Source organism: Haemorhous mexicanus, chromosome 6 (assembly GCF_027477595.1).
Source record: "Haemorhous mexicanus isolate bHaeMex1 chromosome 6, bHaeMex1.pri, whole genome shotgun sequence".
Taxonomy (NCBI): Eukaryota; Metazoa; Chordata; class Aves; order Passeriformes; family Fringillidae; genus Haemorhous; species Haemorhous mexicanus.
Genome location: NC_082346.1, coordinates 4391432 through 4407448, shown reverse-complemented (window position 1 = coordinate 4407448; position 16017 = coordinate 4391432). Strand labels below are relative to the sequence as shown.

General features: G+C 42.2%; 1 protein-coding gene across 3 annotated transcripts in view; it reads right to left on the bottom strand.

Annotated features, from left to right (window-relative positions):
* Positions 1-2918: 2918 nt before the first annotated feature.
* WT1 (WT1 transcription factor) overlaps positions 2919-16017 on the bottom strand; it is a 33903-nt gene continuing 20804 nt past the window's right edge. The window contains exons 6-9 of one of the 3 annotated variants that reach the window (XM_059848334.1): positions 15442-15592; positions 8626-8715; positions 7706-7789; positions 2919-3127 (exon numbers count right to left, since the gene is read on the bottom strand). In XM_059848334.1, coding sequence (XP_059704317.1) covers positions 3102-3127; positions 7706-7789; positions 8626-8715; positions 15442-15592 — 351 coding nt within the window. In that variant the 3' untranslated portion in view covers positions 2919-3101. Of the gene's footprint in view, positions 3128-3244; positions 4613-7696; positions 7790-8625; positions 8716-15441; positions 15593-16017 lie in introns of those variants that run through there. The other 2 variants (XM_059848335.1, XM_059848336.1) reach the window with 2 other exon arrangements.

The following is a 16017-nucleotide window of genomic DNA, read 5'->3' as shown; positions in this document are numbered from 1 at the left end:
ATCCCCTCTCTCCCCATAAAAGTGTCTAGCTGTCTCTTAAACTCACTTTACCATTTGCTTCTTTGACCTCGCTTGGCAACTTATCCTTGTGTTTATTATTTGAGGTGGAATAGTTCTGGCTACATTCCTGGTTTTACTCTTAATTGTCTAATTTTTAGAATGGTGTCAGTGGGGTTGGGATTTGAGTTTGGGCTTTTTTTAGCTCATCACTCTTGTGACCAGGTCTTCTGTTTCATTAGGCTCCCTTGTGTCATCAGGACTTCCAATAACTCAAAGAATCCTAATGAATCTTTTATTGGATCTTCCCAAATATTGCAGCTGGACTTTCTTGTCCATTAGTGCCATTCTGAACTGCATGCACTGCCTTTCATTACTTTTTTGATAATTGGAGGGAAGGGAGAGGAATGAGGATCTTCCCCAAACAAGACAAATCTCAGGGATTTTTCCTGCTTGTCCCAGGGGGAAATTACAAGCAGGGCTCAAGCAGGACTGAGCAGCAGAACCTTCCCAGGTCCTCTGGCAGCTGGTGCCACCTGTGCCACCTGGTGCCTTTGGGTGGCACCTGGGGACTTGAGGACCTGCTCCAGAGTTTTTTCCTTGGGCTTTTGGACAAAGTGCAGGGAGCAGCTTGCTTACCATGCTGGATTTGCCGTCGGCTCCTATGGATGACAAAACCAGGCTGCACACAGCAGGCTTCTCTCAGAAAACTCCCTTTTCTGGGGAGCAGGGAGGAGGAAAACACACTGGTGGAAGGCACCTACCTGCACCTCCAGGAATTGTCCCCAGCTGCTGTAAGGTGGGTTGTTGGAGCAGTGAAATGAATCCTACTGACACCCTGAAACAGATAGGCCTGGTTGGAGTGGCTTCTGAAATGGGCAACTTGCTTAACCCACCACAGGAAGAGAAGGAAAGAAAAGGAAAGAGAAGGAAAGAGAAAGAAAGAGAAAAGAAAGAGAAAGAAAGAGAAGGAAAAAGAAGGAAAGAGAAGGAAAGAGCTACTTTTTTACATGCCCCCCTTCCCTTACAGGAACTGTCACCTGTCTGAAGGATGGGTTAGCTCCAGGTGGGTTCCCTAACTAAGCAGCCTCCTCCTGGCCAACACAGTCCATGGCCGTGAAAACATGCCCCAGAAGCAGATCCTGTGGCTATTACCCAGGCAGGTTCACTCTGGTGCTTTCCTAAAGCAGACAGACACTTTGCTGGATTCACCTACCTCAAAAATATTCGCCCAAGTCAGCTCTTGGATGCTAGCTGACACCATCAGGGAGGGAGGAGATCACATTCCCTTTCCTACTCAACATATTGTATCTCGTGAAGTGGCAAGAAAAAGGAGAAATGTTTTCTATATAATGAACATCCTCCATTTGGGAGGCTACAGAAGCCATGGGACAGGAAGAGGGTGCCAATCCCACTGAGATATTAACCATCAGCCAAAACAACACCAGTCACCATTTTCAGTTTAAGAACACAGGGCAGAGGCATAAAAGATTTGCTCAATTAATTGTGGGATTGAAAATTTTCCAGAGAGCTGAGGATACTTGTAAGATATAATAGAGTGCAGCCCCCTCATCTCTCCTGGGGAGGTCAGGCTCACAGAAACTCGGCCTGCTGATCAATCTCTGCATATCCCAAAAAGAGGAATTGCATCTGGGGGCTGTTTCTGAGAAATTCATGCAGTAAAGCACTTCCATAAAGATGGCTTACCTTGCTGATAGAATCCCAAAAGCAGGGAAATGAAAGGCAGAGACGTGAAATGCCTCTCTTAACAAACACCGTAAAATAACCGGGAATAAAAGATTTAAAAATCTTATAAACATTTACCATTGTCCTCTGTGTGCTTGGCAGGTTGGGGGGCGTAAAGACCATCAAACAGCAGAGTAGCAGTAAGTCTTTCACTGAGAAAGTGGTGACAGCACAAGCAAAAGGACATGCTCTGTCACTCATCAACCCACGCTTCATTTTTTGTAGCCATCTACTATTATTATTTGGCATGTGATTCCCCAGGCAGCAAACCATGGCTGTAGCTATTTACAGGTCACTGGAAGTCTGGCCTGTGCTGCAGTGCAGTTTTGGTTGTATTTCACAGAAGATAGTTTTATTTATGTTTGACTGATGCAGGCAAAAACTGGAGGCTGTTTTCTTTTTTTGGCTTTTAGTATAAACACTCATGGCAGCTCTCTATTTTGGGTGCAGACTGAAAAACAGATTGTTTTGTAGTTGCCGAGAACTGCTGGGTAAATCAGAGGACATTGTTATTGCAGCTGAGCTTTTCTTTCAAGAGAACAGGAGGAGTTGCTTTATTTTTTAATTCTGTGCAGTTTTACGTACACCGTTGGCTCCAAATATTTGATGTTTGCCACACTTGTTATGAGTTTCTCCAGAGAGATGCTGTCTTTTGGCAGCAAAAGATAAAGTTGACTGATACAAATGAGTCACAGTACCCCAACAGTAATTAACAGTGATGCAATACCCAGGCGAAAAAGAGGACTTGAAGAATTAACTGTTGAGTTTTCTTGACGATGCAGCTGCACTTTCAGAGAGAAAGCTCAACCCATCATAGAACTCCATTGTGTACATTAGAGGAAGAAAGCTTGGCAAGATACATTAAAGATTTTTTGCTAAAGAGATACAAATATTTTGCAAGGGCAAAGGGCGCTGAGGCAGGCTGTACTTACTTCCAGAGAAAAGTAGGCAGTATGACAAAGAAACAGTAATATTTCTTTATCTTCCTTTTCACACTTCATCATCTATGAAAGACTGTCTTTTCCAACCTGCTGAACTGATTTAAGCCACCCCAACTCTAAATTAACTTTTACTTAAAAGTCAATCTACGACATGCTAATCTAAGAAGTTATCTGTGCTTATGGTTTCAGCCCAGTTCTACAGAAGGCCAGTCCTGCTATTTATAAATGGGATTTTGCTTGTTCTCTAAAGTTCTTACACAAATCTCACGGCTCGAAAGAGAAGGAGTGGTTGGGTAAGAAGACGAAGGATTGAAGCAACTGCTTTATAGCACAATATGAAACTTGACACTGTTTTCTGCTGCCAGTATGATTCCCAAGTGAGATGGATAAATTGTGGTCAAGACCTGGACAGGTTAACTAGTGGTCATCAGTGCTGGTGGTACCTTTATATACAAAAAAAAAAAAAAAAAGAAAAGAAAAAAAAAAAAAAAAGGATACTATTGGACAGGGCATTTGAAATTTAATACCAGACATGAAACAAGACATCTGTTGGACTCTCATTTGTTTCTCTTTGAATGGGCTTTAATTGAAAGCTCAGTGAAAAATGCAGGTTACATTCTTAGTGTTATCAATAGTTTGTAACAGCGACAACATCAGAACAGTGATGCTTCTAATATTTATACATTATCTAGTTGGAGATGTCTAAGAGCAATACATTATCAGATATATATATATACACACAATTTCAAGCAATTAAAAGTAAATAATAAACCCCTCCTCCCAAAACCCTGAAATAATATATTTCCTTACACTAATAATGTCTTTTTCACATATACTTGACAAAGAGTCTTTTTTAAGTTACTTATCTTAAGAGAAATCTGTTAATGGAGATCCTGGACCAGCCCCATTAGAAGTTCAGTTTTAAGTTTATACAGCTTGCTAGCCACATAACCAGTGTGGCTTTACATTGTAAACAAATCCCAAATGTCTACAATGATTGAAATTACTTTTGTGTAAAAGAGATCTATGCATCTCATGATAGAATAAATTTAAACCAATACATTAAAAAGAGAGAGAGAGAGAGAGAAGGAGAGAGCTAATTGACAAACAAAACAGTTTTAAGGGTTCAGTTATGCAATTCTTTAAAAACCAAGTTAACTTAATGGTAAGATTCTTATTTTTTTGTACAGAGAGGCTCTGGTTCATCTGGCTTTAGCTGCTCTAGAAAGACAACCTTAAAAAAAAAGGTTTGACTTGTGAAATTTCAAAAGCAGAGCTCCCAACTCTAAAAGGCTGCCCTTGGGCTGTACGAAGGTTACCAGAAGTGTCTCAGGTGACTGTTCCTTCATCTTGTTTGGAAAGCTGTACTAGCATTCAGGAGCCTCAGCATAGGCAGGGGTGATGTAAGAGTAGAGCTGACCTTCAACAGGGAGGAATCATCCTACCCACTGCAGGAATTAAAAAGGTACAGCAATTTGTACCTGGAAAAGTTCAAGTGAAAATAACACAGAGAAGCTGGAGACGGACATGAAAGCTGAGCACAGTTTATAGCAATCTTGAAAGTGTGGAGGTCTTGCCTACTTTTGTACAAAACCACAAGTAAAAATCTCTTGAACTTATTGACTAGGAACTTGTGCAGCTCCAAATGGAAGGGCAGGCTGAGCAGAATCCTACGTTTTAGTTAACTTGTGTCAGATAGGATGCGAAGGCAGCTGCAGCTCTCTGACAGAGGTGATCGAGGATGGCTGAGAAAGTTTGCAGTAGCTTATAATGTCCCATCTGTTTTTTTTCACTTGTTTGAACTGTCTAAAGGGCCAACTGCAGTTTAGTCATGTTCCTCTGGTGCATGTTGTGATGACGAACTAATTCATCAGACCTGGCAAATTTTTTTTGACAGCTGGGCCACCGGCAACTGAAAGGCTTTTCACCTGTCAACAAAACACCCTGTTATTAGCTGAGCACACAGCTCATCCGAGACACTGCTATTTGTTTTCTTCCAGGGGGGCTGTGAGGAGCTGGCAGAGCCCCTGTCAGGAGGAAAGGCACCCTGGGCTGTCCTGAGAGGGTGTGGGAGTGCCCCCAGCTCCTGCTCACACCAGCGCTCGGTGCCTTCCTACCTCTGCCTCAGCTGATGTTTACCAACAGCCTTTCCAGGTGATGCAGAGCACTTTGCAGTGGTTCATTCCTGAGGACAGGCCCTTGCTGAGCACCGTGCTGCCATGATTATGCTGCTCTTAGCTCTCAAATGACCAAGGTTCAAAGTCAGCCTGGCATCCACACAGGCTTCAGTCACACCTCGGGCGGTGGTGCAGACACAGTGTTAGTCACCGTGGAAACTGCCAGGGACTTTCTAGAGCTTGACCTCCAGTCAAGGGGAGTTTTTCCCAGCTAATTCAACGAGTTTTGGCTGAAGTTCTTTGAAACTGGTGAGTGTAAGTGAATATGGTAGAAGCAACGGGGTTCAGCGTGGAGTCTGCTGAGCCAGACTCAAAGTTTTCCACCCCTATCTTAATAAAGTGGATTCACATCTGTGAGGGATGTCAAATGCTCAAAATAGCACTTTTCTAACATTTTCATGAGCATAATATTCATTGCAAATAACTCCAAGCAAAGCACACTCAAATTTAACAAGAAATGCCACTTTTTAACTGTTTCACCTGGTCTCTTGATTTCCTACAATGTGTAAGAGGAATTTCAGGCTGAGCTTGTGATGCTGCAGGAATGCTGATGGAATTCTTTCATTAGCTCAGAGCAGAGCCAAGTGACTCAAGCTTCTTCTTTATTTTTTTTTTCCCCTCAAAATAAATGCAATGTTTTAAAGTATGTTGAGCTCTGGGGCTGGGCTCCTCAGTGCTGTCTACACACCTCATGCTCCCTAACACACTCCAGACACGCTGGGGTGGTACAACCTCACCCAGGCATCTTCTCTTTTTATTTACCTCACACTCTGGGCATTTCACAGACCTGATCCAAATTCAGACAAAAGGAGATTTGCATAAATGTGTATTTCTGTTTGCAAACTCCCACGTGAGGTATTTCAGTTGAAAGGGAATTCCTAAAATCTACTTTATCTGCTTAGCATAGATGCTGGCAAAAGCATCAACTATCTCCCACAAATGCATAAAACACTGGTGGAAATGGTGCAGATATCAGGGATCACATTTCCATTGCTAAACCTGTCTGTGGATGGATAAAACTTCCTTTGATTATTATTTTCTTTTTGCTTTCAACAGCAAAGATTGCTGTCACAGTGAAATTGCTTGTGAATAAAAAAATCCCTGCATCCTAACAAATGGCTTGGTAGCTGACTAAAATTAGGATAGAATTGCATGGAAGCCACCTCTGCTTTGCTTTCCTTCCTCAGTGTGGAGCAAGTTAACTTGAGCAGGGTGCTTTGTCACATCATTCAGGAGCTATGAGGAAGAAAGAGGAGTGAAGCTGCAGGGCAAGGTGGGGATGAAAAATCCCCACCCACCACTGGTGCTCATCCCCCTCAGGAGCTGACACATCCAAAATTCTTGTCAGGAGTGGCTCCATAACACCAGGCCAGATGCTGTGCCAGTGGCAGGCAGCAAAGCCACGGCAAGGATTGTGGGGCTCAGGTCCCACAGGGAGCTGGGACAGGGACAAGAGCTCCACTAGCACCAAAGGGAGCAAGTTCTTCACTGTAGCTAATCTGGGCTATAAAAAATGACTGGAGTCATGCAAGTCCTGAATTAGCAGATCAGTTAGCAGTGAAATGTGATGGGGAATGCAGCTCATCCCAGCTTGCCAGCGTGTTACCACCACTTGCCATTTTGTCTCTCCCAGAACATTACCTCTTGCTGGTTAAGAAAACATCTCTCTTCATGGAAATGCACAGAGACCCAGGCCCTGCAGCTCAACAGGACCATGGGGACACCCCAGGAGCACAACCTTTGCCATTTGCAGATTGCAAGTGTAGACGTGGCCATTGGGTGAAGTATTTATTAGGCCAGAGCCACAGAAAATGCCACTGTTCTCAGGTGAATCATTTCCTTTATTAAAATTTCTCTTTTATTTTTGGAAGTCTGAAATGTGTGTTTTTTATGGTCCAGAAGAGAAAAAAGAATTCTTAGCAGGGAGAAAAAGATTTTCAGGCTCCTTGTCCATCTGTACAGAGACTGAATTTAAAAGGTTAACGCCAGTATGGAAAACGCCGTGACATCCAACAACATGCCAAAGTGCTTGCTAAACAATTACTTGGTAAAAACACTGCATACATAGCAGAAGGAACAGCAGATGTCAGAACACAGGACTAATTCTAAAACTTTACACTAAAATACAGAGCTTGCTGCTGTTGCTCCTTAATGGTGTTTACATTTATGTGAGGGCAGAGCAGACTGAAATGGCCTCCCTATTTCCCCCCCTGTATTTAGATGAAATACTATGGTTTCTACCCCCTCCAAAAAAAAAATTAAAAGGTCCTTGAATATTTGAGTAAGCTTTTACTTTAGTGTCTGTCAGTGTGAGTTTGCAAAAGGCACTGCTTTTATCTGCTGGAGAGATTAGAGCACAAGCAGCAACAGCAAGAGCTTTGCTGTGCTATCCTGCATTAGGCTCAGCTGACACTTGGAGAAGCATGAGTAGGCACGACTGCTTTAGATTACAGACCTTTGGCTAAAGCTAGAATTAAAATTTCTATCTTGTAGGGCTCTTTCAGTAAAGGCAGTAGATCAACTTGACATTTGTGGGCTGAGACCGTGATGCTCATTTCATAATAGCTGACAAAATTTATTTTGCCGAGCTGAGATTTTTTTTAAACACGAAGGAAGAAAGCATAGTTTCTAAAATCACCTAAATCCCTTTGTGAAAAGTGACTATCACACTTAGGGAAAGCAGCCACACTGAAAAATCAGCACACTGAAATTCTTTCTGCTCTTTGGAATATTTAAATCTTGGTTAAGACACTTTCTAACCAAGTAATTCACAACAACATTGATTTAAAATTAAAAAAAAAAAAGAAATATAAATGTGAAGAAAAGTTTACGCACTTGTTTTACCTGTATGAGTCCTGGTATGAGTCTTCAGATGATCAGATCTGGAGAACTTTCTCTGACAGGTTTTACACTGAAAGGGCTTCACACCTAAGAGACAAAAAAAAAAAAAAAAAAATAAATAAAATAAAAAAAAATCTATTTTTGTGTCCCAACATTTCAAGAAGGGTGAATGAAATCAGCTATTTCTGGAGTTTCAAAAGCCTGGATTTTTTTTTTTTTTTGTTTGGTTTGGGTTTTTTGCTTTTTTTGTTGTTGTTGTTGTTGTTGGGTTTTTTTGGGTTTTTTTTTTTGTTCTAGTTCCTGTAACTGCTCCTCCCATCCCTGTGCCTACACATCACAGCAAGTTAGTCATTAATGAGGCCACCACCCTTTGTAAACTCCTCTCCCAGGGGCTGAGTCTGAAGCATCTGAACAGCTCCACCATAAACAAACCCCCACTCCAATCATCTGCAAACATTGTTAATCCAGGCCCTAAAATTTGGCACTGAGGGCATCCTGCAGGAGCAAATAGGACATAAGAAAAACCAAGGTGCAGAAATCTATTTTCATGTGCTCCCAATAGATTTAACTTACTTCACACTACTAATGTACACATGGCACATAGGTCTTGGGCAAAGTTTACACATTGGCAAATGTTTCTTGCAGAACTGTTTAGTTTTAAACACAATATATTCTTAATCTTGGGCATAGAGTATAGAGCAAACAGTTTCATGATGAAAGTTGTTCCAAAAGATGGTGTCAGGATGTAAAAGTCACCTAAACAACCACAGTAGTGCTAAAAGGCCAGTTAAGAAATTAACTTCAAGAATTTGGTGTGATGAGCAGACAACACCAGAAAAGCAGAAATTTGAGGGGTATAATTTCAGGATGACAATTCCTGTATACAGATGAGCCCTAATTGCAGGCAGGTCCTGTCCACAAACCTGTGTGTCGTCTTTGGTGCCTTTTGAGTTGGTCTGAACGAGAAAATCTTCGTTCACAGTCTTTAAAATCACACTGGTAAGGCTTCTCACCTGGAGAGGAAAAACAGTTTGTTGGAAAATGTGGCAAAATGAGGAAGCACCTCAAGCTGAACCAGAAGATGAAATGTGCTCTGAAGCAGTCTAGTGGCACACCAGGACTGATTTGTCATAAAGCCATTCAGCTCTGTTGGAAAGGCTGGCAAAATTCTACTGCATTGACACTGGTACTGAATCTGCTCACTCTAGGAAAATTAGAGGTTAAAGCTGCAAAAAATTTCCAGTTGAGTGAATTTTTTTTTTTTTTTTCTGCTGGAAAAGAACAGGAATGTCTTGGTTTATATTTCCCTAAAAACCCCATTAAACCCTTTCAGTAGCACCTGTCTCAGCAGCACATAATTCATACAGAGGAACACATAATTCATACTCACAGTCAAACTAAATTTGCTTTAAAGCAAAAACTAAAGTTGCATCCACACAGGTGACAGTTTTCACCACATTAATTGGAACAAAACTGAGCAAAAAATTCAACCTCAGAAAAAAGACACATTCTTCCCCAAAACACAAATTAGGTTTCTTCCATAAAGTGCCATTAAATAGAATTTCTCATGTAGCTGCACAGCTCCCACAGGCAAAGCCATGAATTCTTGCAAAACCTCATGTAAATATAAACTCTTCCCCTCCTGCCATGCAGTGCAGCAGAGATCCTCAGGGTGGGATTTCTCTGGGGTTAAAAGTAAGATCCCGAGTTTTTTAGGAAAAGAAATCCCCACGAGCCAGTGTCTCAAATGGACTCAATGGACATTGAAATGGATTCCAATGCAAAGGAATGCACATAAACATGCAAAAAAGAAATGCAGCAACTGAGGAGTCTGAGGAAGGAGGGAAATACTGCCAGCAGAGCACAGGGGTGGTCAAATTTGGGCAAGTTCAGCCAAAACAATCCTTATGCTGTCACAGGAGGAGCTCCATGATCTTCCAGGTCTGACTTACTCCTAGCCTAAGGTCCCTTTGCACAACCCTGGAATCCTGCTGAAGCCTCAGCCATTTATTACATTTAATAAATGTCTTAATACATCTAAATTCTGTTGAATGGCATTCCTGCCCACAGAAATTCTGGTTCCAGAGGCACAGCACAGAGCCTCAGCAGGAGCAGGAGTGGAGCTGCAGAGCAAAGGAGGCTGATTCTGAAACCAGAGACTGCCAGAGGGAATGACAATCCAAAGGCTGGTCTATACACCCTTCACCAATTTAAACCCCTGTTCTTAAATAAGAGGCAGCAGCTCTGCCTGCTGTGGGAAGCTGAGATGCAAACCAAAGGTCCTGTGGGACCTTTTCCAACAGGAAAGCACCACCTGGAGTGGGCAGAGGGGTTGGTTTCTCTCTGTTCCATTTTAACCTCCATTACAGGTGTCTGCATATCTGATGCTATGGTGAGGACATTTATTCTGCTTGCACTGGTATTCTGAGACACCAGAGCAAAGCAGTTCAGTTTAAAGCAGATGCCTTTTGACCCAGGTGACAGAGAACAAGCAGCATATTAAGGAGACAGTTCCAAATTCATACTTGTGCAGCTAAAATAAAAATTTTACAAAAGCAACTAAATCTGCAAGAACAATCTGACTTCCTGTGGCAGTCACCCCAAGGAGTTTGCTGATTCTCCAACCTAGGTGTGGACAATTTCTGTGTCTGCTGGCCTTAATTTATTAGCATAGGAGATTAAAGTTGCCACAGGTGTTTGAAATAGTTCCACACACTTTGACCACAAGGACTCCCAGGGGGGTGCCTGCTTTTCAGAAACCACTTACTTCCAAGGAATTCAGCCCTTTGGCAGATTTAAGAGGGGGAATGTCAGCAGAGCAGAATGCAGTGACAGGATGATTGTCTGCTAACTGCAATATAAACTTAGAAGATAGCTAAGGAGGCATTGGAATAAAACAGCATGGAGGGTCTGATGGCATGCACATGAAAGTATTTCTTTAAATACTTTGGAAAATAATCTTGGTTAAATTAAAGTCAGATTTAACCCATGCAGATATTAAAGGACTCAATCTAAAATGTTTACATAGGGATATGATGACACTGGGAAGACAACAAAAAGCAAATAAACAAAAAGAGGCACAACATTAGACAGAAACCCTAATTTCCCTTTCCTTCTACATCTCCTGTGTCAGCTGCCAAAGCTGACTGCCACATAAATTTCCTCAGACAGAATGACAGAGACATCCCAGATGAGAAAAAGTCTGTTAGTCCCCCTTGAAATTCCCACAGTGAGAGTGTCTCATTTCCCCAGCCCTACCAAAGCCTCTCCAGTAAAAGGCTAAGGTCTCTTTGTGCATGAAAATATCCAGTGATGCTGTCACCTCCTCTGTGAACACACACAGACCCAAAACAAAACAGGAGATGCAGATGGAGCTTCACCAGCCCTTCTGCCTGAGACATGATTGCCTACACCACTGACAGAGGCATGCAAAAGAAAGGGCAGAATGAAATAATAAAGATGAGAGAGGATAGAGGGAATGGCATGTCTTGAGTATTTAGGAAAATCATTTTTAAAAGAAAAGGTCAAGAATTGTAAAACAAGCTTGAATCTGCCTTTGCACATATTGCAATAAATGTCTCCAATAAAACAGATTTTTGTCAAAAGCACTAAACTTAAACTGAGGGAAGTGTGCATGTTTTCTCTGGAGCAAATTCATTTGCTCAGGTGCATGGGAAAGCAGAAAATTCTACTGCTGTAGCAGTTGCACAAAATATTCACAGTCAGTGCTTTAATTAAGGACTTCTGCAAGAGTAAAAGCCTGTTGCTAACAAGAACAGATGAGAAAAGGAGGCTGATTCTGAAACCAGAGCCTGCAAGTGGGAATGACAATCCAAAGGCAGATCCATACATCCTTCACCAATTTAAACCCCTGTTCTTAAATGAGTGTACCCACTTAATCAAACAAGTCCCATGATCACAACTTTGCCTTGCTAATGCTATATTTTTATTTAATATCATTTGCTTTAGCAAATTATCACACCAAATGCATGTTGATTTATTTACTAGGGAGCCTTTACAGTTTACATTTTCTGTCATCTTCACACCATAGCTCAGCTGTGACATGTCAGTACTATTCTGAAATTAATCTTGTATTTTAGATTCCCTAAGCACTTTTTATTTTATGCTGCAGAAATATCAGCCTGAAAGGATACAGCTTGACACCCAACCATAAAGGACAACCTTCCTGATCTACAGATCCTCACCCTCCATTGCAGACCATACCTGCAGCTGACAGCATTACCTATTTAGGCTAAAGAACCTCCCTGGCAAACAGGCAGAGGATTTTCTCTCTGCAAACCTGCTCAGCTTTGTGTTGGGATAAATCCAGTTTTCCCAAAGAGTGGCACTGAACCCAAAGGGTCTCTGGCAAGAATGCTGATGCTTCCACCAGAAGTGAAATTTATGGAGGTCTAGACATCAATTTGTTTCTGCAAGGAAGTGCCTGAAGCCTGCCACGGAATGACACCTCACATTATTTGCTGCAAAGTTGAAAAGTTAGATGTATTTCTGCATTTCCTTTCAGAGGCCTATCTGCTGCAGCAAAATACACCAAGATAAGAAAAAAGCTTTTTTGGCTGTACATGTTTCAATGAAGGCATTGTTAAGAAGAGATAAGCAGCCTCAGAGGGTACAAAGTGTTAACATATTTTCAACTGAGGCTATTTGAAACATTGGTAAAAACTGATTACAGAATCCAACTTTGTGTTTCAGGGCCTTGCTGGGTTTTGCAATACAGCAACTGGGAAAGAAGGATGGAAGATCTGATGAGCCAGTCCTTTGTAGTATCTATTATAGAAATAAAAAATATCATCTAGAGCCAAGAGTATCCTGCAAAAATACAATCTGTTGGTTTAAGATCATATATATGTAACAGCTTGTTTTTAAATCATGTGTTCATCATTTTAAAAATGACCAAAATCTTTGACCTAGCACTACACTAAGACAGCATAAGGTGGAAGAGCTCCAAACCCATAAGTGAGTCCAGAACCCCCTCAGAGGAAGATTAATATTTTTGTTTGTTTGATTGATTAGGAGAGGTGTGACAAACACAACCACATTATTTTTGGAGGAAACTGGTTCCAAATTTTGCTTGTGACATGCAGGAGAAAGAAGTCAGGGTTAGACAAACACATGAAGTCGGAAAGGAAATGGATCTGCATCACAACAGTGGGTTTGGCTGCCCAGGACTCCTGAAGAGCATGGCACTGGAAAACCTTGATGGCCACTAAGTCCAGACCATCCACCCATCCAGCAGCCAGGAAAATATGGTAACTGGGGAGTTATCCCCTCCAGACGCTCCCACACTTCCCCAAACACTCCCAAAATCAGGACTGGCAGACCTCAGGAGGAGACAGGAATGAGCATCATTTTCTATGCCTCTACAGCAGCTGGGAGTTTGGTAAGTAGAATTTCCAGACCATAATAATATATATGTACTCTATATATACTATATATATTCGATGATATACAAGTAGAATTCCCAGCCCATAATAATAGGAAATGTCCAGTACCCCTTTAACAGGCTGAGGACAAAACCCTGCCAGATGATAAAGGGAAAAACTCCTTTCTGATCCTAAATCTGAACTCCTCAGCCAGGCAAACTGCCCCAGAAATTTTCATTCCAGCAGTGCAGCATCCCTTGCTTCCTCTCTCCAGCTGCAACCAGCCTGGAAACTTTACACAGCAATGCTGGCAGCAGCAAACATAAGCTTTGGGAAACAAGCTGGCCTCTAATGGAAAGAAACTTCCAGAGGTTTGAGAAATAAATATCTTTTGCTGTCAGCATATCAAAATGTGTGTGCAGAAGGATCTGTGCCCACCTGTACAGAAAAGGTGTTGGAAGGAAAATAGTGGTTTTCCTCTACCCAGTTCCACTGCAGCATGAACCAGAGGAGAGGCCCCAAAGACAATGGGACCTCTCTAACCCTCCTCTGGGGTGTTAGACAGACACAGACCTATCCCCCATGTTTTTTGGGGGTTTCCTGACTTTACAAGCCTAAATTATATATGACATAATATTAAAAATCTTCTCCAGCTAAGGAAAAAACATATGTAAGCTGAAGTCCTTGTGATTGACCCAGAAATAACACTGGGAAAGCCAAGCAACTAAATGGAATAAAATACAGGACCAGAGCAAACAAATATTGACTGCTAAAGCACAGAGTAAATCAATTTAGGAATGAGGGAAATTGTGATGATGAGAAAAAATTCAGAACTGTTTAGGCATAATAGAGGAAAAATACTGAATTTAATGGCCTTCAAAAGATTTCCAAATGTTCTTGCTTCCAATTTATTTATAGAAAATAGAATAGCATTTCTGTAGACCTTCCCTTCTAAAGATGAGCTTGCACTTACACTCTAAAGTATCTTAATTTTTTAATTTCAGCAGCTCTGAAGACAGCTGTCTCAATATTTTCTGCCTTGCCCATTCATTAATTAAAAGTGCTTCGTGTGCATTTCTCACAGTTGACACAATGAACTGACTGAATGGTCTCCAAAAGGAGAAGATTGCAACTGTCTCTCATGAGATGTTAGGCAGTCTGCTAGGTCACCCAGCATGAGCTGCCCTCCTGCTCTCCTTCATCCCTTTGCTCTTCCATCACATCAATGGTTGACTCAACATCCACATTTACAGATTACATCCACAGACTTCCAGGTAAGCACAGAAAGAACTTTCTAAATAAAAATATGACAGGCAATCAAAAAAAATTAAAACTCATAAGGAACATATCTAAAGATATATCATAATTTTACACATCCAACACCATCAATCTCCCAATAGGGGAAATAACTCTGTCTACTCTTTGGCAAGGTGCAGCAGAGTATTTGATTTCTACGTTTTGAGGTGTTATTTCCTGAACTCAGAGAGAATCCAGACAGTATCCTACAAATGACTGGCTTCAGGCTCAATCCTTCATGGGAAGATCCCATAGCAGGGAACCTGTTTGCCAATCCCTGCCTACACCTCCAGCCAGAAAAGGTTTCCACAGGAGAGCCAGAGGATGCTGAATGTCTAGGCTCCTCTTGCAGAGGAAAATTCTTCATAATTAACATTAGATGAGATTTGGAGTTAGATTCAATGGTCCCAAGTGAGGGGGGAAAGAAAAAAAAAATTAAAAGAGAAAACAACTCACAGCCCTGTAACAGTAGGAGAGGGAGGGAGGTGATCTGCTTGCTTTGTGTTTTCCTTAGCTAGATCCAGAGAGCCTTCAGCTCCAAGAGAGGAATTGCCAGGTGACAAAGAGGGGTGGCCAGGTAACAAAGAGGGATGGCCAGGTGACAAAGAGGGATGGCCAGGTGACAAAGAGGGGTTGCCCAGCTGACAAGCGGGGTTGCCCAGCTGACAGAGCACACTCTCACTGATCACAGTCTCAAGGACACAGTCTCAAGCTACAGCAAGGAAGGTACAGGTTGGATATTAAGAAGAAATTTTTCACCAAAAGAATAATAAAATACTGGAATGCTCTTCCCAGGGAGGTGGTAGAATCACCATCTCTGGAGATGTTTAAAAAAATAGTGGACATGGCACTTGGTGCTATAGTATATATAGTTGAGGTGCTGGGGCACAGGTTGGACTCGATGATCTTAGAGGTCTCTTCCAACCTCATCATTCTGGGATTTTGGGATTCTGCGATCTGACGGATTCTCGCGCTCCCTGACCTGGCAGCGCATTCCTTGCCCCTTGTGCCATCTCAAACCCCCCCTGTCCCCTCTGCTGTGCAGTGATTTATACCCACCAGTGTGCTTTCTGCTGTGCATCTGCAAGTGGGACAGCTTGAAGTATCTCTTGTTGCAGCCAGGGTAGGCACACATGAAGGGACGCTTCTCGTTGGTCTCGCTCGCTGACCGCACGATGGTGGGAGCCACGCCGGGCACACGCCGGACATCCTGCAGAGACAGAGACCTGCTGAGGCCACCTGGGTGTCCTCAGCTCTGACTTCACACACTCAGGTCACTCCCCAGCACCTCCCCAGGACAAAGAGATGCTTGGATGGATTGTGCTGGAAACAGGAAATTTTGCTTCATTCTATGTCAGCGACTTTAGTGCGCCTTAATTGGCTCTTGCAGAGCGTTAAAATTATCTGAAGGTGAAGCACAGTGAGCTCTGCTCAGTGAATTCTCTCACCAGTGTTTGTATGAGAGATTGAATGGCCCACACTGACCTCATGTATAACCACACAGTCCTGGCAGAACTCCCATTGCCACAGAAAATAGTTTTAAGTTTATACCAGGGTGAGAGGAAAGAGCATGAGCCAGACGAGTATTGTCCTTTTTATTTGAAATACTCATATAAAGCTAAAGGACAAGGAAAT